Raw genomic sequence first — 25,598 nt, 5'->3', positions numbered from 1 at the left:
CCCAGCAGTAAAATGACGTTCCACTGTAAGAAGTTACCTGAGCCATTCACTCACATTGTTTGAGGAGTTTGACCCCAAGGCGACATACGCACACAGACTTCGGAAGTTCAACCGAGTTTAATTAACCTAAGTAATGATTCTCACAGTAAAACAACAATTTGAATAGCCTCATTTAATGAATTTTCATTAGACCAACACATTTTTGGAGACAACGTGAGCGCCGCAGTTGACAGGTGAATGCTTAAGTTGATTAACTTGCTGAGCGACATTGGTGAGTAATGTACGCCTATAGGCTTATTTTAGTGTCATTTATTTCCTGTTCACTGGTGGATGTGATCTACGGGATATCTGCTTAACATCTACACGATAAGTAATTAATATTTAATAGTTTGTCATGTTAGCTGATCAGGTTCAAGAATGTGAGCTGCTGTGTTTTATTCAACAATGCAGGTACACCTGACTTAATATCCGTACTCTTCACAGTGAGTTTGATAAGCCATTTGCAATGTTGGAAAATACTTTAATATATATTATTCATGTATGAAAAATAATCTATACATTTCCCTGCAGTAGTTTATCAGGCACACCTGTACAGTCTAAGTGTTCAACCTTTTTTTTTTAGGCCATCGTTTTCAGGGCAAGTGTGTTTGATTTCATAATAGAAGGAAGTGTTTATATTCAATCCAGTGTTGTTCCCTCTAGTTCTGTAAATAGACTGAAAAACAACATTACAACACCCTCACTAAGGTGTCAGGAAATATGAGTTGAATCATCATCTCTCTGACACAGACTGGATTGCAATTGGATTTGATTGCATGACATTTTACAGCTGTACACAAAAACTAAACACCCTCTTTGCTCAGGCTTGTTGTGAAGTTGTTGTTGTTTTTGATTATTGTTGCAACCAAGGCTACACTTTTGTTTTCAAGTCTAAACATGTAAATGAAAAACAAAAGGATCATTAATTTTGCATTTTTTGCTCACATTAAATTTTTCCTGATATGGTTGTAATGCAAATTTGTGTTAAACGTAAGTCATCCATTTGTCATTAATTGTAGATATGGAGGAGCCAAGTGACTTGTATGACGTGTATGAGACAAATGGCTCCCCTTCCTGGGAAGACCACCAACATCAGTGTCTGGAGGAGCTGGACAATGTGGGGTGTCTCAGAAGGAAGATCAAATATTACTTTATGAACCCTTGTGAGAAATACCACGCTCGGGGACGAAAACCATGGAAACTCCTACTGCAAATCATCAAAATTGCCATTATTACTATCCAGGTAAAAATCTCAGACATGACCTGAACATATGTTATTTGTGTTGCTTCACCATCCTGATAACAATTGTCTTTTTTTCCCCTCATCTTAGTTAGTGTCTTTTGGGCTGAGCAACCAGATGGTTGTCACATTCAAGGAGGAAAATATGATGACATTCAAGCACCTCTTCTTGAAAGATTATGTTGATGGAGGCATGGATACGTATGCTATTTACAGACAGGCTGATGTTTATGATCACATCGATCACATCCTTGAACAGGTAACTGACTGCTAGCTTTTATTTTATTTCCTTCCATGCAAGGAACACCAAGAATGCCTGATTTTATTGGTTGGTTTGTCAGTTTATTTTGATTCATGTGACTTATTTTCCTTTTGCTTTTGTTAAACAGTAAATCATTATTGCCATTTTATTACTGTTTGCTTGTGTGACATAAGAGCTTAACGAGCTCCCATGACAAGATATAGCTTGTAGCAGGATTGGACTTTGTTCATGTTATTTGAAACTGTCATTTTGCTTTGTAGCTTTTGACTGCATACATGAAACCCTGAACTGTTGTAACAAATGCTATTTGTTCATTTCTAGTATGGACATCTGCACAACATCACAGTAGGCAACCATGAATATGAGAAAAATGGTACTTTCTACAGCCCCCTGTCAGTGTGTCAAGAGTTCTACACAAACGGCACCATCTACCCTGGCAATGAGACTTTTGAAATTGATGTCAATGTGAAAACTGGTATGTATGCATGATTGTTTGAGTTATGCTAGTAAAGCAGAATACTTAGTTTATTGGTTGTCTTTTATTGTCTTTTTCTTTTTGTTGTGGCATCTCACAGATTGCTTTAACGTTTATCCGATGTATCATCCATCATTGCGGGAAGCACTTCCACATTTTGAATTTCATTTCAAAAGGTTTGCACATAACATTTAATTAAATGTATTTTCCTCTCCTCTTTATACAGGATGTGAAATGCCTCAGTTAATGCATCTGCTCTGTCTTCCAGGATGCTTAATGTCAAGATTACGTTTGTTCTTAAGGCCATAAATTTACAGACCGTGAGACATCGAGAGCTGCCAGACTGCTACGACTTTACTGTTACTGTAAGTCATTTGACTTGTCTTCATGGCTCAATAAACACTAATGGATTAAACTTTATCTTTTTAAAGCAATGATTTGACACATCTGATCACTTCATTGCTGCCATAACGGTGACATGGATTCCTTGTGACACTGCACCTGTTCACACGGCACAAATAGGAGCTAAAATGAAAAGAGTCAGAGTGAAACTTAAGTGTTTATTAATGAAACTACAGAGGATGCAAATCTGATTTGTCCTTAAATCAGGCATCTGCACACAGTGCCCGCTATGTACATAGTAAAATGTTATCTTAAGGGCCTGGATAGTGAATATTTAGCTTTTGGGTTTGACTTTAAAGATGTAGTCCTTTTCTAAAATTGTCTTTCGTCCCTTAAACATGACTCTGGTTAACAGATAACGTTCGACAACCAAGCGCACAGCGGCAGGATAAAGGTTGACATGGAAACCGATGTAGACATCAATGAATGTAGAGACTGGAAAGTAACTGGAGCAGGTAAGTTTGCTGAGCTGAATTTTGTATGTACAAATGAATCATCTTACTTTCAGCTCATGTCCCGGGACTCATTAAGGCTGTTCTCTAAGCACGAGGCCTTGCGGCTCATAAAATCTGTTTGAAGATGTTTGTCCTTTTCAGGTGAGAGTCATTTAAATCTCTCTGTTCCCTCAGCTGCTAGAAACATATACCTGACGGTGCTGTTTGACTGCCTCATCATTATAACGTGCATCACTTCCTTTGCCCTCTGCACACGCTCAGTGATCAATGGGATTCAACTGCAGTTTGTAAGTTAATTGAACTGTTCATAAAATACAGCAAGAACTGTTTTTCTACTCTGTAGATTCTTTGCTCAGTTGTAAGAAAGGTAGGATCGTCTGATAAATATCTCTACATTATATTACTGTATTCATAAAGCGGAGGTAAGCCAATGCCAAACACCTTTAACATGGACCGTGAATGAAGTATAATACATTTACCATTGTTCATGTTGTACAATGAACAATGTCAGTTTGAATGCGTATGAGTTCGTTCCTCGATAGCCGATGCTGCCATACTATACTTTGTCATTTTCATGACATTTGTAGGGCATACTATACTATGATTTATTTATGGCATTACTTTTTTTTCATTTTATGACATACTGTATTATGAAGTTTTGATCACATTCTACGCCACGGAGGGGAAAACATGCAGTAAAAGGTTGTGGTGAGAAAATGTTGGAATAGTAACTACTGCTGTCAAATAAATGTAATGGTGTCAAAAGTACAACATTTTTCTCTGCATTGTAGCGGAGTAGGATTATGAAGTGACATGAAATTGAGATACTCAAGTAAAGTACAAGTAAATTTGGGCTTGGTGCGTTACTTAAATACATAGATTGTTCATTTAATATTTGTCATTAATAAAACAAAAAAACAATGGTAACAAATAATATGTAACAAGAACGTCTTTACAGATATTAACAATATAACTACCTGTATTTCATTGTGTTGTAAACAGGAGTACACACTCTACTGCAAGAACGATTGCGGTAAACAAGTCCCATGGTCAGACAAGTTGGAGTTTTTGAATGGTTGGTATATCCTCATCATCGTTAGCGACACGCTGACCATCATTGGCTCCATTCTCAAGATCGAGATCCAGACTAAGGTAATGGGGGTATTCTATACACAGTTTGACTGAGGTTGATCCATGTCAATTGATTTCCAATATTACATTATAAGAATATAACAAGCTGTCTAAACTGTGCATGTACTCAGGTGTATTTCTTCAGTCTATTTGTCACAATTTTAAGAGATCCGCTTTTTCTTTTAGGTCCTCACTAGTTATGATGTCTGCAGCATCTTCCTTGGGACCGGTACCATGTTTGTCTGGATCGGGGTCATCCGCTACATGGGCTACTTTAGGAAGTATAATGTAAGACCAGATCATTCATTTATAACACATGTTCCTTAGTTTTTTTTATTGGTGTCACATGTAATGCAGTAATTCAACAAAACCATTGCCACATTGTTTACAGACAATCCCGTACAATGCAAATGCAACACTCATCTTTGCTCTTTTACCAAATAATCTTATTTTCAGGAAAGGGACTGGTGCTAAACTAATTTCTCATGAGGTTTAAGATAGACCTGCCAGTATCTCAACACAAACATCTTCTGTTGAAGGGTATTTTTTTCCTCACAGTAACACTACATCTTGTGGGACGAACCAATATTTCCTACAGCAGATCAACATTGCATCTTGGCATACTTGCTAAAGTCTTTATTTGAAATTTGACCTGTAAGGTTATTTTTTAGGCCTATTCCTGATGATTGCATCACATTACAGGGACTGTTAAAAGAGAAACTACAGTCTTGTGTGTGGCATACCAGATACTTTTCTGATCTTTTACAATCTGTTGTCGTCTGTGGCGACTTTCAGATTCTAATCCTGACGCTGAGGGCAGCTTTCCCAAATGTAATCCGTTTCATCTGCTGTGCTGGAATAATCTACCTGAGTTACTGCTTTTGCGGCTGGATTGTCCTTGGCCCATATCATGAGAAGGTAAAGATTCTTAACATAATACCAAGAAAAGTCTGCTGGATTTTTCTAAAAGCCAAACCAGAAAATATTTCCAATTCCAATCAGGTTCTGCTCATTTCAGTAGTTAATCACAGAGGTGAATTGTAACTAAGTACGTTCACTTAAGTACTATTGTAGTTTTTCTAACAGGGTTACAACACTGTGGTACTTGTTACCCAGGTAAAAGATATGGGTACTTCTTCCATCACCGTTTAATCATGACTGAGTTATACCATTTCTTTGTTTTGTTCTTTGGTTTTAGTTTCGGACCTTGAATACGGTGTCAGAGTGTCTGTTCTCCCTCATCAACGGAGACGACATGTATCCCACCTTTAAGAACATGAAGCAGAAGAGCAGCCTGGTGTGGATCTTCAGCAGGGTCTACCTCTACACCTTTGTTTCGCTCTTCATCTACATGATCCTCAGCCTTTTCATCACAATCATCACAGACACCTATGATACCATTAAGGTAATGTTTACTCGTTTCAGATATTTGTAACCCACCATTATTATTTTCCCTACCTAGTGTTAAGGATGATTTGTGTGCTGGTTATTCAGAGAAGAGTAATATGTTATTTGCAGTTGTTATAGCAAACCATTAACAGTCACTTGTTGCTACTCATTTAGCAGCAGCAGCAGAGTGGAACCCCGACATCAGAGCTGCAAAAATTCACGTCACAGTGTAAAGATCTGCCAAATTCTGGGATGTACAGACTTGACGAGACCAAAGGCTGCTTCTTGAACTGCTGCACGACCAGGTATGTGAAATGCAGCACACTGGCCATTTCATAGTCGAATATTGTTGGCACCATTTGCTTTCTAATGTGGTAATGTCATCTATTTTGGATGTCCTATCAGCCCTTATTAAACTGGGGATGCAAGCGCAGTGTGACAGAGCCCTTTTTAAATACTCTGTGTAGTTGGTGGACATAACTGAATCTAAGCGGAGCCATTTTCTCCTTTCAGGTGCAGGAAGCATCAGAAGAGGCTGACTTCTGAGGCATAGCAGGCCTTTCATTTTAAAATATTGAAAATTGTCATAGCTTAAACAGTATAGCCTGTTATATATTAGGTTTGAGAGTCTTAAATCTCTTTATTTTAAACATTATGCCTCTGGTTTGCTCAGGATATTGATTTATTGTGAAGGAGCAGTTTTTCAGCGCTATAAAGACAGAGCTTGAGACACTAATGAGGTCTCATCTCCATGATGCACTGATGCACAGAGCACTTTTAAATACACTTATTTATAATGATATGTAGATGGGAAAACAAGATTGTGACACTAAAATTTGAAGCATGTTATTTGGAAGGATCTCAATGTTGTACACTGAAGATGATAAACCAAGGGTGAATAAATGAGTAAACTCACAAGATTTTATTTCTCCATTGTCAAGAGAATGTCCAAATACAAAAGCTAAAACAATTAATTTTTTTCTTACACTAATTAATTCCTTGTAAAATGTTTTTGCAAAAAAAAAAAAAAAAAAACACAAAAAAAATCCCATTTCTGGTCATGGCAATAATAACTCACCCATACAAGTCTTGAAAAGCAATATTGGGAGGCCGATATATACTATAAATGGCTCCACTAGTCACTACTGCAGTAGTAACGGTGGACATGGACCTTTATTTCCCCAGAGAAGATTTGTCATTTGATACTATGAGTTATTGTTTGAGAAATCAATTCAAGCCAAGATGTACTGCTCTTAAAGACATAATGGAATAGCAAATGGGCAGAACAGGCATTGCAATGTTCCAATTTTCTTAATTGCTTGAGATAGGTTCATATAATGTCTTTTTTGTCCATCATCATAAAGCAACAATCCCTTCAGTTTGGCTTATGTCCTCGAGTGCCTTTACAACAAACCACACAACCCAGTTTGTGTGAATGGCTTGATGCAAGCCTCCAGAGTAGGCAGACGCCACTGGTAGAGGTCTTTGATCGAAACACCCAATAATGGGTGACAACAAAAAAAAAGGTGATGATTACTCAGAGATGCTGTCAGACATCTTAAAAAAAAGTCCATACATCTTGAACACCTAAATTCCTAGGTTTAAAGTTACAATGACCAGTTTTTTTAATGTTTGGGACCTTGATTCTTTACAGTGTCTCTTGTAGTCTTGCAGGAACCACAAGTACTGGGGTTCCAAAAAAACTACTTGACAAAAAAAGGAAGCTTGGTTACTTCATCTTGTATCCTGAGTATTCTTTCACTCATGGAGTCAGTCTGGTTTGGATTGGGTTACAGCAGGAGGTGGAAGGACTCGCTGCTCCTCCATTCTGTTGGACTGGGAACGCAGGATGAGACTGAAAAAATCTTCATCTGGAACAGTTGTTCCTTTGGTTTTAGAAGGCGGAGCAGCACACCTCTGGTCGTTCAGTCGGGAGCCCTAGAACGTTGACAAGAGACAGTTGTGAGTGCAGTTATATGAGCTGATGCATGTCAAGAGCACGAGTAGCCACGTATAGATCATTGGAAAGCTCTTACTAAATTAGGTTTCTTAGTCGTTCAGACTATGTAAATAAAATGTACAAGTATTTATGAGGAAATAGTTAAATAAAAAACAAGAAACAAAGAGGTTTCTCTCAGTGCCAGTGCCGCTGAAATGTTGAAATTGCCTTCAAGAACTTTTTATACATCTCTGTAAACTGAAAAAAAGAATTACAATAACTGTATTGAACTCTCTCCAAAATAGCATCTAGGACTTTGAAAAAGGTGGCTCAGTAGGATATAGCTCAAGCTATCTTTCAGAGGCCTATACTTTTCCTGGAAATAACAATATATTGTGGTACTTAATATATGATTTTAGTAAGTGCACACATGTAAAACCTGTCCACAGAAAAGCATACAATTAAACATACATAGAGAATAAAGTTTTTATTAATAAATTAACATTTATTTTGTTTTATTAGCTCTTTTCCCCCTAAAATGTTTGAACTATGTAGTTCTTTTCAGGACATCTCATAAAATATAGTATTATTCAAAAAATGACTGTCTGGTATATCTGTAATCTGGAAAACAAATACTCTATGCTTGGGCAGCAGGCAACATCCTGGATTTCTTTTTCTCACCTGGCACTTAACTAGCATGTCGAAGAAGACATCATCCCCTTCTGGCTGCTCAGCACTTGCCTCGAGGCGACTGTACAGGGAGGGTATGTGAGCCGTATCTGTGCTGGAGATCGGGACTGCAGAGAAATTTGTATTAGCCACGTAGTGAGAAGTGATACTGACGGAGAAAAAAACGGCAATATTTTGTTACCTTGTGGGGGGACTTGATCTGTGCTTGAGGTGGAGGGTGTACGAGGCAGGTTGGAGGTGCTGAGAAGTAAGCCAGGAAAATGGCTCGGGCTGACTCGTTGGTCGTCCAGACGACGGGCCTGGGAGCTGGCCAGCAGCTCCAGGAAATGACCAGGATCCTGCAACGGTGTTTCGCACTCCGAAATAGCTAGAAACAGATGTACTTATTATCTGTGTGTGATTTGTAACAAATGGAGGATGGTGTGTTACACCTGTGCTGTTAACCGTGAGTTGTGCCTTTTACTCCTAACCAGCATTTCATTCACATTTGTAGGGGGAAAAAAATTACCACAATGAGTCTCAGAAGGACGAGATGTTTCTGGGTTACAGTTATCCAATGAATTTTAAAGTAACGCTCCAACCAAAATCTATCGTTTGAGCATCACAATCCTCATAGACTTGCTTTTTACATTTATTTTACGGTTGGTTATAAAAAATGTTCCATCTCTCTTGGTGCATACAGGCTGTGATAAGCTTGGATTCATGAACATTACAAAAGGAGTGGAACAATAACCATTTTCAGGATGGGCAAAAAGTATAAAGAAAGGTCCATAGAAGCTGCTTTGCTCATTGAAGGATGACACCACACACAGTTTACATTACACTTCATGGCAAGAAACAGCAAGTGTTTAAAACTCAAATCATAGATTTTTGGTTGGCTTATTACTTTAAGTTATCTTTGACAAAAACAACACACAGGACTGCACACTATTTAATACGTAAGGGGCACATGCTGCATTCACACCATAAGAGCAAAGCTGACTGGCCACTAGGGCAGACTCTAAATATAATGAGTAATTGGCTTGTCTTTAATGAAGGACAAACTTATAGCCTAATAAGAAATGTTTCACTTGTATTTAATTAAAAAAAAGAGTGCCACTATATATGGTGTGAACACAAGGGGCTAACTCACATTTCCTTTCAGCTACAGGAGGGGTGGAGGAGGGAGAGGAATGAGCCGTGAGATGGCTCTGGCCATCCAGTAGGGTGCACCTTTGGTCGTCCATTCTGTTGCCCTGGAAACGAGAGAGGAGGTCGAAAAAGCCATCCTCTCCAATAGTGTCTCGTGATCCAGGCTACAGTGTTAAAAAACAAAAACAAATAGGCATAATAACATTAGACCAAGGCTTCAGATAATTACAGGGCTTTAATAAAAACAATCAAAATAAAGGAAAAAAGGTAACAACATGAACATAGTGAGTCACTTCCTACTTAACTCCTGTCAAAGAAGAAAATTTGAGTTTTGGGCAAATCAAAGTGTCAACTGACAGTTAACGTACAGAGATTCTTCAAAATAGTTCAAACACTGGGAGAAATTGTGATGGGCACTATTCCAACATTTTTTGACATTCTAGAGAATATAGATGAAAAGTGCTGTTTTTTAATCATTGATTTAAATTGATTAAAATTATTGTTTTGTAACACGAGTCAAAAACAATCCCACATTGCTACACAGAAAGATTTCCTCATAAAGTTTTCATACTGTATGTGGTAAAATCTTTGGGAGTGAGGCAGTGTCATTCATGTTTCACTTTAAATTGTGAATCATCATTGTTTATGGGTTCCATGGATGTTATGAGTAGGCAGGCTAATCCAGTGTATTTCAAAATACCTTAGGAGACACCGGTGCTTCCAGCTCAGGAGCTGACGGCTCAGTGTGGTTTTCATGCTGGTCTTTAGGAGAGGATTTGGGGTTCTTCTGTTTCTTGCTTTTCAGCCGATGGAAGAGGAAGAGCTTTGTAGAAGCCTTGAGGGTGTTGTTTTTTGAAGATCCAGGGAAAACATCCTCTTCCCAGTCCTGTACATTCAAAGTGAAGAGAGATTGACAATTCTAATTGAACATCACTGACAGATTCATGTCAGATGTTTAATGTGCAAACCATGTTAACACTATGGGTTGGGTGAACAGGTTCTTGGGAAGGAAAATGTATTATTTTACATGACAAGAACACAAGTTTATTCTCATGTTGGCTCACATGTTCCTGAAGCAGAAGCACAAGGCTGATTTAATTAATCTTGGAATTAAAATTAACACAGTTGCGAAGCGCCAAATTCAGGAAAACTGCACCCTCAATTCAATAAGTGGCACTTTAGTGCACTGTCATTGTAACAACAGCAGATAGTTGGAAGAAATTAACCATATTATTTGCCGCAACGATTATCTGAAAATAAAGGAAATGACTTAAATTTGTTCAATATATTGCTAAGCAGTAAACAGTGCCTTTTGAAGTATTGTCATACATACTGGATGTGCAGATGAATCCACAGTTTGATTTTTGTCAGGACTTGGACTCAGTCCCAGGTTCTCTGCACTGCCTGTTATCCTTGCTGGAGACTTGACCCCTGAAAAAAATACAGAATTCAATAGTGTGGCCACTTAATATTTTACATCAATTTCGCAACTACAGGAGAACCACGTTTTAAAAAGGTGCCCTATGGACTTTACTGCATTGTTTACGTTCATGTAGGACAGTGTACCACGTCACCTGCGTGCACATGCGTATGCATCCATAGCACTGCTAGAGGTCAGAAACCATACAGAATACCTTAGACAAAGACTAACAATGAAAGTCGGCTTTTCCTGGAGAACGACAAAAATAGATTTTCCATAGCTCCGAATTTTACGTATCTAAATATGTGCAACAGTTTTCTGGCAATCATGCTTCTAAAAATACAATTACACAGATTCACAGGTGTAATGGCCTATTGCTCCAAAATGGATTTGTCAAAATCTCCTGAGAATAACATGCTTTCCTGGAGAGTACAAATTTACCTTGGAGGCTGGGGTAACCCTGGAAGCTTACTGGCAGAGAAGAGCTATTAGTGTTGGTGTTGCGGAATATGTTGGGGTGAATGTTGGAGTTGGACTTCAGGCCTACGACCAACCGTAGGTCGGACAAGTTCATCCTGGCTGTCACCTCGCTGCTTTTGTCTCCAGTCTGCAACATCAAAGCTTAATGTAAGTATATGACTACAAAACAAAGAAAAAAATAAACAAATGTTTATTGGTAATTCATTTTTACACTGGCATTTTGTCCAAAAAAACCTAATGAATGAATACATACAAACGCTGCTCACGAAAAAAAAGACATTATTCCCTGCTGTTCCACATGCAACCACTAGAGGGGGATGTGGACTGATGGCAGCTACTGATTGCACCCTTAGGGAGGAGGTAAACAGTAAACAGGCACCTCTTTGGCAATTTCCAGATGTTTCTCAGCAAAGTACATGGCTTGCTGATGATTCCCCAGGGCGGTGTGGGCATTTCCTAGACTCCAGTACGCTCGTCCTTCACCCACTCTGCAGAAAGACACAGAGGGAAACAGGCTGAGCAACTTTAGCTGAGATTACGCAAGAATGGGAACGGCATTTATCAAACTTTCATGAAGCACAAAAACCTGATCTTCACATGAGCTGGTACAGCTGGAATTCAACAAGTCCATATTTTGAGTAAATTCAATCTCACTTATGTGCACACAGTTCACAAACATTCTCTATTACTTTGTTCAAGAATTCATAAGTTTCTACGAATGGGAAGAATATTTGTATGAATAAAGACATATTTCAAAACCAATAATCACAGAATTTGAATAACTCTCTCTCTGTCCCTCCTATTACATTCCATTTTATACATTTTACATAGCTTGAATAACAATGTGACTGCAAGTTTATACTACCAGAAATCTTGGTTACTTTTCCTCAGACATTAAAAATAGAGAGTTACTCCCACGCTAAGAATAGAAGCATTGCTTTGTTTGAGAGATGTAATCTGTACACACTGACTTTATCTGTGGGGTGAAGGAAAAAAAAAAAAAAAAAAAAAAAAAAAAAAAAAAAAAGTTTAAACAAGTTTTACGCCGACACATCTTTTGATCAGAATTTTAATAAAGAGTTTAAAATGGAATCTATAAAGAGTAAAGAGTGCTTTATAAAAGATCCATTACCATCTTTTCTTGCATCCCCGAGCTGATATTTTGTGTTAATGACATCAAATCCCATAAAAGAGACCCCAAGTGCTGTTTCTGTGTGGCTTTCTCTGCTTTTCAGTGTTTTGCCGTATAATTGTAGCTTCATCGGTGTTGGCAGTAACACCAAACTGTTGCAGGTAATTAGTTCAGAGGCCACCCACATTGAAGCTGTATGTACGTTCTCATTATACTTCAAAAGACAGTTTGGCAGAAAGCTGACAACAAATGGCTTTTATGGCCGATACCTGTCATTGAGGTCCTGAGCAATGACCAGATGTTTGAGGTGGTAATCAATGGCTCTCTCATAGTCTCGCAGTAGTGTGTAGGTGTTGCCCAGACTGTAACAGGCCTGGGCCTCCACAGCTTTGTCCTTCAGAAACCTGGCCAGCTGCAGAGTCCTCCTGAGGGCGAAACAGAAGAGGAGGAAGACGGTCAAAGAATGTCTAGGGTGGGAGTGGAGAATGATAGTTATCCGTGACATTGCTTTGTTTCAATTTTCCATGGTCTTCTATATCAACAAAATACTGGATTAAAACTTTGGAATGTAATCAACTAGGGCTTCTGAACAACTACATGTCTGTGCAGGTCTGTGGTTGTCATAAAGGACTGTATTGTATTCAAAGCATTGTCTTCTTTATATAACCAAAACTGTAACAATTTTCTTCAGTAAGTTGTAAGGAGATTTATGTGCTTATGTACTTGTAATTGTGCTTATGATTTCGTGCTTATGTTCATTTAATTGTGCGTACGCACCTATGGGACTGTGCTTATGTGCTTTTGTGGGTTTTTCTTTTAATACCATCAACCTGCCAGGGACTGCAGATAAACAATTGGCTGGATGGCTGAATCTGGTACATTTACATGATGGCTGATGCTAATTAATGTGCACTGACCCTTCTTAAATATAGTAAACATAAATCACCAAGTGTTTTTTAATTTACAGTATTATTCAGCATCAGTATTTTATATTCTAACTTTTACTATATTTTCATTCATTTTATGTTTATACAGCAGCCTTCACTTATGAATGCCCAAATGAGGAGATATACCTGCTGATAAATATATTAATAATCACATATCTGCTTACTAATGCATTATAGTATGTTATAACCAATTTATAAGATGTTTATATACTGCTTATAAATGCTAAATTGAAAGACTTAACAAAACCCTTTTTTACATCTTCTTGCTTTGTCGCTTAAGCTTTTACGTTACAAAGAAGCAAAAGTTATTCAGAATCAGGACTGTGCTAAAATAAAAAAATGACATCAGCGCACGTTTTGTCCATGTATGTTGAAAACATACAGAGATATCCGTCAATGCCATTAAGATGGGAGAAAAGTCCTCCAGCCTCACTTGTTTACTCACTTGTAATGACCAGCAGCCACTTCAAACTGGCTGAGGAATATGTGAGCATTGCCAAGGTTACAGTGGGCCCTCCTCTCAGCAGACTTATCCCCAAACTCTTTAGCGATGAGCAGCCGCTGCAAAACAGGACAGACAGTAGTGTGCACATTAATCAGACTAAAAGAAAACACTTTTAGGAAATCAAGATGGACATTCTTCACAATCATGAGGTCGGATTAAACAAAAAAGTATGAGGATAAAAGCTTCTACATCCTCTTGAAAAAGGAACAGTGTGTAACAAGTAGGGGGGGATTCATTGTCAGAAATGGAATATAATATGAATGTAAAATATTTTTTCATTCGCATATAATGACCGGAAACTAAGAATTGTTATGTTTCCTTAGCTTAGAAATAACCATTTGTATCTACGCAGGCAGCGGATCCTCTTACACAGAGTCCGACAAGTTGCACGGCCACGTTTCTACAGCAGCCCAGAACGGAAAAAACGAACACTAGCTCTAGAGAGAGCCTTTCTCATTTTAAATATGACATTCAAAATTAAATAGGCAATCTAATTATTAAAGACTGGAGTATTGATAAGCTCCAACATTACGTGTGCTTTTAATAGGTACTTTTTAATGTTTTGGTGTAATTTATTATCACGATGCATTGTGCATCTCCTCTGCTCTCTCTGTCGGGCTGAGCTCCTCCAACTACACAAACAAACACACACATGAACACACAACCACTCACAAACACACACAGAACTAAGTCAGCATACAGAGCAGAGGAACAGAGGCTGTGGTAGAGACACTAAAGTGAACCGGGTGAAGTAAAGATTACTAGATGACGACAACTACGCTCCTTACTGATAAAAAATAAATAAAACAGTCGCGAGTAGAAAGCCAATACTTTATCAAAAAGCATTAACAAGTAAAATAATGAAAACTGAATTCAAAATCGCTCCAACTGCAGTCTTTCACCCACTGCCGCTATAATTTACACAAGCACAGCATGCTCGATCGGCCAAAACAACAAGCTAAAAACAAAAGCTGTTTGCATGTAGTCTGTTTATCTCAGTTAGTTCTTGTAAACTTCTCTGCTAGCTGAGACAAAGCAGCCCTCCTCTCTCTGCTAGCTGTACCTGCAGGCAATGAATCAGCAGAGGGAGGAGGACAGAAGACAGGAGGAATGACTGATACTATCTGATGTCTGTGTTCTTCATTATTTATTATCATCATCATTTATTAACTTCCCTCATGAATGTTAATTATTTCATTGACATTTTAGATGTGATTTCAGTTATTATTGACTTTATATAGTGAATTTGCTGTTGTAAACATAACTGTTGCTGCTCTATGAACTATATTTAGTCATTTCTAAATCATAAATAATTTATTTGTTTTTAAAATTCAATATATGTTTTTAAAAGCAATTATTTAGTCATGAAAAAGAACATAGTATTGATAAGAGCAGCTCCTAGTAGTAATAAAGTCCTAGAGATACTTTTACCTAACTGAAAGCAACTCTAGTTCTCCAACACGGAAAGAGAGGGATGAGCAGAGGGGTATGTTGTTGCTTGTAATCTGCAACCTCACCACTAGATGCAAGTAATTCTCACACCCTGTTCCTTTTATGGATTTGTCAAATATCAGCTAAACTTACTTGCCATTAAAAAGTCTTTCAAAATACAGGGAACAAAGCCAATTTGAAGCAGGTGATGTGTAGCAGACACAGTAGACACACGCTTGCGACCTACCTTTTCATGTGCAGCTGCCGCTTTTTCAAAGTCACCCAGAAGATAGTAAGTGTTGCCAAGGTTACCATGGGTACGACCTTGGGCTGCCCGATCGCCCAACTCCTTCACCAGGCACAGGTTTGCTCTTTGTAAAAAACAACAACAAAAAAAGAAACACATTGACGTTTTTTGGTCGCTCAGTTTTCATAGAACAATACCAACTTACTTTGAGTAGGTTACATTTTATTTATGAGGCATTTGGCTGGCAAATTGACAAAAAGTAGAGCAGTGGGGCTAATGAATAAATATGAAATTGTACATAATTTATATAAAAGATCAAAAAGCTTTATTTGCCCAGCAGAGAGCTGGTATTTTACCATTTACTGTTGATAGCAGATATTGATTTTGTTTTTTTGATGCACAAAGACAGAGTTGACTGTTCATATATTAATTATTCAAATTAGCCAGTTACTTGATGAAAACCTGAGAAATTAGGGAAAAAAAAAATCAGGAAAAACTGTAGGTAGTTCTTCTCAGCGCACAGTTCATTTGGAATTTTTTCACGTTAGCTGAAAGAACATAGAAATATTTATAATGTAACCTTTCCCACGCCTTTGTTTTTATATAAGTATTACCCGAATATGCATGCTTTGTAAGAAAGCCCTTTTCTTGTAATCCCATGTGGGTTGGGCCAGGTGTTTGGCAAGACACAAACAAAATAAAACTGTTTATTGTGGGGGACAAACCTGTGACTCTGCAGTTGAGTTCTTTGTCTTAGGAATGAGGTCATTCCTCAGGGCTTTTTTAAATAAATGCAAAACAACAAATATCCAACTTTTCGGCGATACCAACTCACTCATAGTACTGTGCAGCTTTCCTCAGGGCTATCCTGGCCTCCTCTGGGAACTCTCCTGGCTCGGCTCCAGTCCAGCAGATGCTCTTCCCCTTGGCGTGGTAAACGTTCCCGAAATTATACAGCGCTCGAGCCTGCCCGACCTAGAGCACGCACACCAGATTTTCACAGACGGAAACCAGATTGACCAGTGTTGTAATTATATACTTAAAATACACTGACACCAGACGTGCTTGTGTTTGCATGGGGGCTGGCAAACTATTCTAGATGTTGCTGCCCCGACGCTTCGCCGTCAGCATGCATGCCAAAACTATTCTGTGGCTGCTGAGCAAGTCATGTGGTAGTGATTGAAAACAAATTTGGATCCATTCATTCTAATCAAAGCAAATTGGCCCTTTAGTCATTGACTGAACTTTTCAGTTACAGAACAGTTAAAAGCCATCTATTGTCAGTTTAAATGATTCAGCTTCAATTAAATAACTTCCTTGTTGTAGTTCTGAAATATCACTAAAGTATGTCCCACCTTGTCATACATGGCTCTGGTGATATCCAAATGTCTTTGGCAACAAACCACTGCTTCATCATACCGTCCTAGAAGCTTTAATGTGTTCCCAAGGTTGCCACTGGCTTTTGCCTCACCAAGTTCATCTCCAATTGTTCTGGGATTTCAAAAGGAGAAAAAAAAACAAAAAAACATTAGGTTTATTAGACTGAAATATAAATGGATTACTGAAATGTACGAGTGCAAAAACACAACAGGCAAGAAAGCAATCAACAGTTGCAAGCAGTGATACAGTGGAGTCATGGAGGGGTAGATGGTGATTAAAAATGTTGTAGCTTTGTTCAGAATATATTGTTAGAGAGTATAATCCTAGAAAATCCTCACATTGGACCTCCGCAAAAATAGTATGCACCGCTAACCACGGCTAAATATGATTGCAGCAGAAAACCAAGGTAATTCTCAAGGTTTTCCAATCCATATGTAAAAGGAGGATACGGTTTAAAGAAAAAGGATTAAGGATGTGAAACGGTTTACCTGGTAAGTGTGAGGTCATGGCTATGGTACTCCAGGGCTTTGTTATACTCTTGTAGGTGAAAGTAGGCATTGCCCAGTTGGCTGTAGATGGCACTAAGGATTTGAAGGTCCTCTGTTCCAACCTGGATGGCAGACTCAAAGAAGGACACACCGGCACAATAGTCACTAGCCTTACAGAGCCGCTCACCCTCCAGAGCCAGGTCCAGACACGATGACTCCATCCTGTAAAGAAGAGGGGTCAACGTGAGAAGCCAAAGTGAACTCTATGTCCAAAGCTTAAGACATTTTTGAAATACTTCATACTACATAAGGATCAGGAGCTAAAGGATACCCCTACTTTACATTAGTATACCAGAAGAAGGGTAACTGTTATTATAACTTTGGACATAGATATATATATATAATATATGAGATAAAACAGTTTGAATACTATAGTTAATTGCAATGTCAAAATTAACTAGAATTCTTAAAAAGGGCCTCAACTAACATTTATATTCAGTATTGATTAATCTGCCAATTATCTTTTCGGTAGTTGCTCAATTGATTAGTCTAGTCCATGGGGTCCTCTTCAAATGTTTTTGAGTTTACAATAGAAACAGAAAACAGCAGATAATAGTCACATTTCAGAAGTTGAAACTAGAGAATGTTTGCCATTGTGGGTTGAATTTTTTTATCAATTATTTAAAATAATTGAATTATTTCTTTCCTGTGGATCGCCTAATCATTTCAGCTATGCATGCTCATGACTGCACAGCCACAATTCTCTCTCATAACAGCTTTGAAACTCCATGGGAACAAAAGAAAAGGGAGTGCAGGTGGAGCTTTAAAGGACATCGGTCAGGGCTGAACAGGGATATTAGTTTTACAAATCTAAAGTTACAAATACCTTTTTATTGTAAATGTATAGACATAGATTCAAGGACCCTGTACAGTGTTGCACACAGAGCAGTTCACAACAATGAACATTGGATACTTCATCATATCGAGAGAGTATTGCCCATCAAGTAACTTATGAAAGATTATTCATTAGAAAAAAGTGCTAAACTATAAACCATTATTTTAATTATCAGTTTATTTCATTTTAGATTAACTGTTTACTCAATAAAATATCAGAAAATATAGAAAAAAGTTCCCCAAAAGTGAGTTCTTCAAATTGTTTGATTTGTCCCACCAACAGTCCAAACCCCACAGATATTCAGTAATACTTTCCAGCACATTAACAATTTAAATGTCAAAGAAAGTCAGCCAATCCTCACATTTGAGAGGCTAGAACCACTGAATGTGTTATGTTTGTCTGACAACTAACAAGGATAACAGTAATTAAAACCTTTGTAAATGAATGTGTTGTTGCTCAACTTATCAATGAATTGACTTCTAATTGCCAATTTTTAAGCAACTATATAATATATAGATAGATACGGTAACAGCAAATGTTATGCAGAGAGAAGTCCAGACCATGTGAAGACAGACAAGAAATATAAATCCAAAATAGTAGAGAGCATTTCCTGTCTGCCGTGGGCCTAAAAACTCCCAAATTACCCAGGACTGAAGATGTACCTTACATTTAACCATGAACACAAAGTTAACTCATATGTGTCTGTGATAAGGACTACCTTTGAATGGCCTCCACACCCTTCCTAAAAAAAAAAAAATAAGATCATCCATTTTCATCAACATTAAACTGCCAATAATGAAAAAAAGAAACCATCCTAATCCATAGGATTACATCATAAGGTCGTTTAACAAATCCAGTCATGCATAGGACACAGGACATCCAGCAATTACTTAATTTGTAGGACGCACTTTCAAGATGCAACTTCAAAAGCTGAATGCAATTTATTCCAGTTGACTGACCCTAAACTTGGAAAAAAACGATTTACCTTTCTATATTCTGACCTATTAAGAGTTTTAGGTTTAGAAGCTGAATTCAATCGCTTTTCTTCTACAGTAAGCATACAGAAATTAAATATGCAAAGTTGGCTTTTGAGATACAACTGGATTATATTGCATGTCATATGAAAATAAATATAATTTGTCAGCATTTTAAATTTAATTTGAATAATGACATGTTTATGACTTGAGGCTTGTTTTCCGATTTCTCTCGTCACCCATCAAAACAAGTATGGGTTAGACATCTAGCTCTCCGAGGGTAGCAACAGTACTCTCCTTCCACGGGCTCCCAGACAGACAGCACTTCCTCCCGGTCTGTCTCCTGACCCCCCAAAAATATACTATAGGAAATTGATGGTTAAGACTGGGGTTTAGTTCTGCCGCCCCAAACAGACAAACTATGTTGGATTTCCTGCATGGGTCATTTATTTATTATCCTGTCCAATCATTGTATAAATGACCAACTGTGACTTTATATAAGTTACACATTTTAAGTCAATATTATGCTGCCGTAACTTACTGTTTTCTAAACTTAGAGGCTTCATTACCACTATTCACCAGCACTACTTAAATACACCTTAGTGGTAAGCACAGAAGCATTTAATCTCGTCTTGACAGCAGGGACCCTTTACCCAGGCATGTTGTGAAACCTAAGTATGAATCTGCCATATGTATTACTAAAAGCCATAAAACAGAATATTTTTTCCTTGTCTAGATTAACATGCTTCCTGACAGCTAAACAGAACAATTAATTACCTTGACTCAATGCAAAGTGACATATCAATGACCAGGCCCACATACCTGTTGCCTCTTCCCATTCTGATGCACTCAAGACAGCTTGACACGACGGACATTTCACGTTTCCCGATCACTCTTTGGAGCAAACACTGCTCTTTCAGCACAACACAATTTACCTTCTCTTCCTTCACGTGTATACACATAACGCACGCAGACACGGTGTCCCAATTTCATATAAATAAAGAAAACACGGCTCCCTTGGATCTGCTGCTGTGCCTGAAAGCCGTCTGCTAACCCGCGGTAACAGCAAAACAAAAGACTTAATCCGCTCAGCGTTCACATTGACCTTAATGGTCCGGATCTGAGCGATGAACCTTTTGTTTAAGCGAACATAGATTAACACCAGGTTGTTACCAAGCAGAAAAGAAAAAGGAGGGAATGGTTTAGCCGATTGTCGTATCTCTCCATGACTTAGCCATTGGTAACCTGCATCACTAAGCCACCTGATGGTTTGTGTCACTTCCAATTAGCCCAGATCTCAGTGGTAATTATAGACACTTTAAGTGGCTCCAGTGAACCTTAAGGCTATTTGCTCAACACTCCAAGAAATACTCATTCAGCGACAGGCAGCAGGGATAACAATTGTCCTACTGACCGGTCAAAGATAGTGGTATATACACATTTAAATGAGACATTATTTGTTGTTGGATTTCCATAATTCTCAATGATTTCTTGGGGCAAATCCCACCAATCACTCCAAACCTTCTAAAAAACTAAGCTGAAGCCGTTCAAGATAAATCCACTTGTCTGCACCAATGTGCCCTCTAGGGGAAGAAACAATAGATGCCTCAGCATTAGAAAAAGCCATGTTACATTTAAGCTGCTTCGTCTGCTAAAAACTACATTCTATGACATCACGATAACATTCTAATTTACCTTAGTCAAATACTTTTTTTTTCTTCAATAGACTTGAACAATCAATAAAAATGTAATCATGTTACTCAGTGGAACCTCCGTTAACAGCTGTTAGCTTAATTATTTACCCTAGGAGGACTGTGCTAACAAGAACCTTTAACTATCTCTCCTCCTGCTGATTTCAACAGAAATTAGTTGTTCACAATGTAGTCAGTGGGATAATTGGGTGAACGGGAGTGTTTAACCACAGATGTCTAGTACTAGTTTGTACATGTGCAGTGCCAATCGGGGAGGATGTACGGACCGGTTACAGAGATTATTTGCAGTTCCTATGTAGCTTTATTGAGCTCAAAAATTATATGAATACGTGATATGGGATTGTTGTATAGATTTGGCATCCTTGCCAATATCCAATACAGCACAAACTCAAATAATCAGGGTGAATTTAAAAAAATAATAATAATAAAAAAAAAAAAAGTCTGATAAGTTTTTAGATTTCTTTAACAGCAACTCAAAGTCATACTTAGTGCAGCTGCTCTAGTGCCATTTGCCCTTGTTGCTTTTGGGTGGGCACCACAAAAACACGCACACACCCTCTTCCTGCTGTCTCCTATGTGATAGAAGATATTGCCGTTAGTACTCAAGACTAGTCCAGCAAGTGTCTGGTTATCAGATCGTTTCCAGTAACAGGTAACTGACGAGCCTGCAGGTTATTGGCTCAGAGTGGAATTCATTCAAAACTTGACAAGGCTTGTGTGCAATGCCGACATAACAGTGGGGTGATGCAATCTACTCTACCCTACAATGACAATACAGCCTGCGATCAGGTGCATACTCTCCCAATTATTTCAGTCATGCCATGAAATATTTACATTTGGGTTAGTTAGGACCTCCTGTGGTCTGCTCAGCATCCTTCATCAGTTTGCCACTAAGGTGTCATGTTACTGCCACTGAAAAACTGTTGTTTCTATCCTCCCCCACACACACACGCACACACACACCTATGGGGTCACACAGTTGACTAAACTGCCAATAACTGTTTTCCGATGATTTGATTGATTTGTCAAACAGCCGAAACCACAATTTTTGCTTAAAACAACATTTTGACCATTCATTGATTATCAAAATTGTGTCCAATTAATTTCTTGTTGATGGACTAATCTATGAATTGAATAATTGTTTCAACTCTAATCCATATCCAATTTTATGAGGTAAATCTAAAATCAAAGTTAAAGCATTAAGGCTTTTATCTCACAATAGGCAACCTTTTTTTTTTATACTAAGCAACGAAAACAGATCATTTTGCAATCATATCATGTACATAAACGAAGTAAATAATCAAAAGATACGGTTAATGTGACGATAAATATGCAGCATACCTCTGGCGGACATGAAGTAAGTGCTCCCTGTCCTGAACACAGTGCAGAGAAAAGCCGCCATACATGACAGTCAGCCTGGAAGTCCTAACAAGAGCCAGACTGCACCGCATGATGGATCCCTGTCAACTGCTTAGCTGAAGGGGCTGAAAAAATCTGGAGACTGACAAGGACTCGACTTCGGGAAAGGCTGAATACTGACATGCATGCTTTCCAAAATACAACGCAAGACTTCAGCTGTCATACAATACTATCTTTGTCCCACCTCTTATCTTGAAACTTGAGCTGGAAAGCAAAGAGTAAACACTCACACTGACTCACACCGTCATGTCTTCCCACCAGAAACATCTTATTTCATTCATTCAACACCATCAAGTCATTTTGAGAGGATGAAAATGGAAAACACTTGCATAAACAATGCTCTACAGTTTAAATCTATTCATTGATGCTTAAGTTGCCATAAATGTAGAAGCTGTCAGTTATAGAGCAGAAATGATAAGTCAATTAATTGAATAAATAATTAACAGAAATGTATTGGCAGCAATTCTAATAATTTATTAAATTAATTTATCAAGTTAAAATTCACAGATTTCAATTTCTAAAATGTGAATATTCACAGGTCTTCTTAGTCTCCTATGACAGTGACTAATGCTCTGGTAAACTCACTATTTTATAAACCACCATTTTATTTACTTTTATAAAACATCTGATATTTTGAAGACCAAATTGTTAAAAAAATGTATGGAGAAAATGAGTTACAGACTAATTGATGACGAACATAATTAGTTGCATCCCTCGTCAGTTCCCAGCTTTTTTAAAAGGCAATACTGGCAATTTCCCCCTTATTTTTCTTTTAGATGTAATATGTAACTATAAAAATAAATAAATAAAGTACACGGAAAACCTTTTGGTGCCACATTATCAAACAAAGCTGGCTATTTTGCTGGAAGTATCCATTTGCTCATCAGCAACAATGCTAAGCTACACAGTGGCATTAAACCTGCTTTACGGTGCAGAATGTGTGCAAATAAAACCCTCCCTTTAAACCACTGCAGAAAGGGATTCATGCTATGTGTGTCTAAATCCCACAAAACCACAGAAACTTGACCAACAGACCAGGTAACATTTTATCTATTCCCCACATCTCCCATTCTGATGATCATGTGAGCTTTTTGTTTTGATCTTTCTGCACATACCGTTGCATTGAGCTGTGCCGGTCTTGTTTGCCTCCCAATTGGCTTGAATGAGCCTATTATCCTATGACCTCACTCACTGACTGACGGTTTTCTCTCAGAGACCTCAAGCTGACTGTGTGATTTTTGTTGGTTGCATCATCCTGTAAACTCGAGACAGCGTAGTGCGCAAACATCCCAAGGGTGCAGCAGTTTCTGATGCATCAACCACAAAGTCTGGAAACACACCATGTTCAAAGTCACTTAGCTCTTTATAGTATTCTTTAAACGGTAACCTAACTTTTTGACCTGTCTGCATGTTTTACTTTATTCTGTTCTTGTGTTGTCTGAAATGTAGGTAGTAGCTAGCTATCAGAGTAAAGAAAAAGAAAGGTATCATATCCTGGCACCCGTCTTTAACAACCCCTTGTAAATGCTGCAGACCACTGAAAAATAATGATAAAAAAAAGGAATATCACAACACTGGGCCCAGTGTTGTGATATCCCTTGCAGTTACATTCCGTGCAGTTACATTTCCTCATTTCATTTTCAGAGTCTCCTGCCACGAAACATTGTACAATAGCAACAGAAATCAAGAAACGCCGAGTGACAGGAACTGAGATCTTCGTTTTGTAATAACAAAACAGCAAGAGAAAGTTACAAATACTAGAACCTTTCACTTTTCATTTTATCTATATAAATCTATACTGATGTAAATGTTGTGTTAATATAGCTGTTTAGTTTGACTATTGCTAGTGTAGATCTCTGAATTGCTTAGCGGAATGTGTGGGCATTTTGCAAAAGAAGTCTGAGCAACTAGTTGCCAGTCACATGTTCAAATCAAAGTTCTTTATCAAGGTTACAAAGACAGAACCCCAACTGGAGTGTGTATGATAGCCACTAAAGTAAAAAATCCTAAAAGAAAATTCTGTTTTTCCCACGACACAAGTAGTTGGCATTGCACTATTTTGTCATTTGTAAAAAAAAAACAACACAGGAAAAGTTTCTGTAAAAACACATGAAATCTTATAAATGCTGTTACTTGACTTTCTTAACGGAAGGGTTTTTGTTACTTGTGTGGAAAAGTACTGCAAGTATCAAAGCGCTCTTTGGAAGCTCTGTGTTGTCCATTACATCACATATGCTAGAGATAAACCATAACCATTTCAATATGAATACACCCAACCAATCCCTGTCCAATCAAAGGATGCTCTCTAAAGTGCAAACCATGTTTTTCTTTTGAAGAAAGCTTTATTTGAAGGAACCATCATTGGAGATTCAAACCCTCACCCTGCGTGGTGGAAAAAGAGGTCACAAGCAAAGTTAAACAGAAAACTGAGCTGCAAGACCATCATTGAAGGCTGTATACTCTGTAATAATAGCCTCTCTAGAATAATGACGTGTGCTTGATCAAGAAATGAAAGAAGAACACATATGGAAATGTAGAAGGTGTAGAAAAGCTACTCAGTTGTTTTAATTAGAGCATATTTAATACTTGCAATGTTGTGTCCCTAAAACCCATCAGGTCATTTCGTTAAAGGGAAAATTTGGAGGCTGCAAGTTAGTCAACTTATTTTCATTTACGTGCCAGGGTGACACATCTCTCGTGACGATGACTGTTTGGAAAATTACACACTAGAAAGCAGAAAATTAGTCAGTTTAGTAAAAACGTGCCATCACATGCTCGGCTGACTCGTAAAACTGCAGAACACGTAATGAAGTAAGGGGCACGTCTGTAAATACAAAGAAACAAACGAGTAATAACTTGAAGGAAGGTTAAGCAGTGAGGGAGACTGATCTGATGTTTTACGAGTTAACGAGAATTGAAGCACGACAAACAAGTCAGACACCAACAAAACTTTTCAGGCATTCACCTCACTTACCTCAAAGTGAAGCGCGGTCACTTCTCACACATGGCTTCAGCTTCAGTAAATACTTCCACCAATGTAAACTCTTCTTAACTACTCGTCTGGCCCAGTTGTTTACTAGACTGCTCACTCGACCCTCCAGTAGGAAGATGACTCCTCTGTCTCGGGAAGCAGAAGCTGAAGAAGCCACTCCTCACGCTGAAAATCTGACTCCAATTAGGAGTCCACGTTTGCTGCCTTCAAGTGCCATCGGAAATGTTGACATCATTGATACTTAGGACGAATCGACCAATCAAATCTGTCAAATACAGGCTTTAAATGGGAGCGTTCAGAGGGTGGGGGGATTTTTAGGCTGTAACTGATGACTTCAAGTTATGTTTTACACACTAACATGCGCAAATATCTGGTATTAACTCCAGCAGAAAGTTGCAAGACGTAATAGTTAGATTTGAAGGT

The 25,598-nt window shown here is 38.1% G+C and overlaps 2 protein-coding genes across 5 annotated transcripts; one reads left to right on the top strand and one right to left on the bottom strand.

Annotated features, from left to right (window-relative positions):
• Positions 1–31: 31 nt before the first annotated feature.
• mcoln3b (mucolipin TRP cation channel 3b) lies at positions 32–6,305 on the top strand. Of its 4 annotated transcripts, none has more exons than XM_054602398.1 (14): positions 32–233; positions 1,059–1,282; positions 1,371–1,538; positions 1,863–2,016; positions 2,117–2,192; positions 2,285–2,381; positions 2,774–2,873; positions 3,048–3,160; positions 3,876–4,025; positions 4,191–4,292; positions 4,800–4,922; positions 5,203–5,409; positions 5,568–5,698; positions 5,907–6,298. In XM_054602398.1, exons 2-14 carry the CDS (start codon positions 1,061–1,063, stop codon positions 5,944–5,946), a joined length of 1,683 nt encoding a protein of 560 aa, XP_054458373.1. In that variant the 5' UTR covers positions 32–233; positions 1,059–1,060; the 3' UTR covers positions 5,947–6,298. The 4 variants fall into 4 exon arrangements, with proteins under 4 accessions (XP_054458373.1, XP_054458372.1, XP_054458371.1 ...); XM_054602397.1 differs by having other exon boundaries at positions 222–271; positions 5,571–5,698; positions 5,907–6,305; XM_054602396.1 differs by having other exon boundaries at positions 222–271; positions 5,907–6,305.
• A 141-nt stretch (positions 6,306–6,446) lies between these two features.
• LOC129094292 (G-protein-signaling modulator 2-like) lies at positions 6,447–25,314 on the bottom strand. Its single transcript, XM_054602395.1, has 15 exons — positions 25,158–25,314; positions 17,184–17,405; positions 16,671–16,806; positions 16,151–16,290; positions 15,316–15,439; positions 13,578–13,693; positions 12,455–12,610; positions 11,433–11,541; positions 11,015–11,180; positions 10,487–10,584; positions 9,854–10,039; positions 9,155–9,317; positions 8,204–8,389; positions 8,014–8,129; positions 6,447–7,331 (listed from the first exon to the last, which is right to left on the bottom strand). Exons 2-15 carry the CDS (start codon positions 17,402–17,404, stop codon positions 7,164–7,166), a joined length of 2,085 nt encoding a protein of 694 aa, XP_054458370.1. The 5' UTR covers position 17,405; positions 25,158–25,314; the 3' UTR covers positions 6,447–7,163.
• Positions 25,315–25,598: the final 284 nt, after the last annotated feature.

Source organism: Anoplopoma fimbria, chromosome 8 (assembly GCF_027596085.1).
Source record: "Anoplopoma fimbria isolate UVic2021 breed Golden Eagle Sablefish chromosome 8, Afim_UVic_2022, whole genome shotgun sequence".
Taxonomy (NCBI): domain Eukaryota; kingdom Metazoa; phylum Chordata; class Actinopteri; order Perciformes; family Anoplopomatidae; genus Anoplopoma; species Anoplopoma fimbria.
The sequence above is the reverse complement of the archived record's forward strand: the minus strand, read 5'-3'. Positions and strand labels throughout refer to the sequence as shown.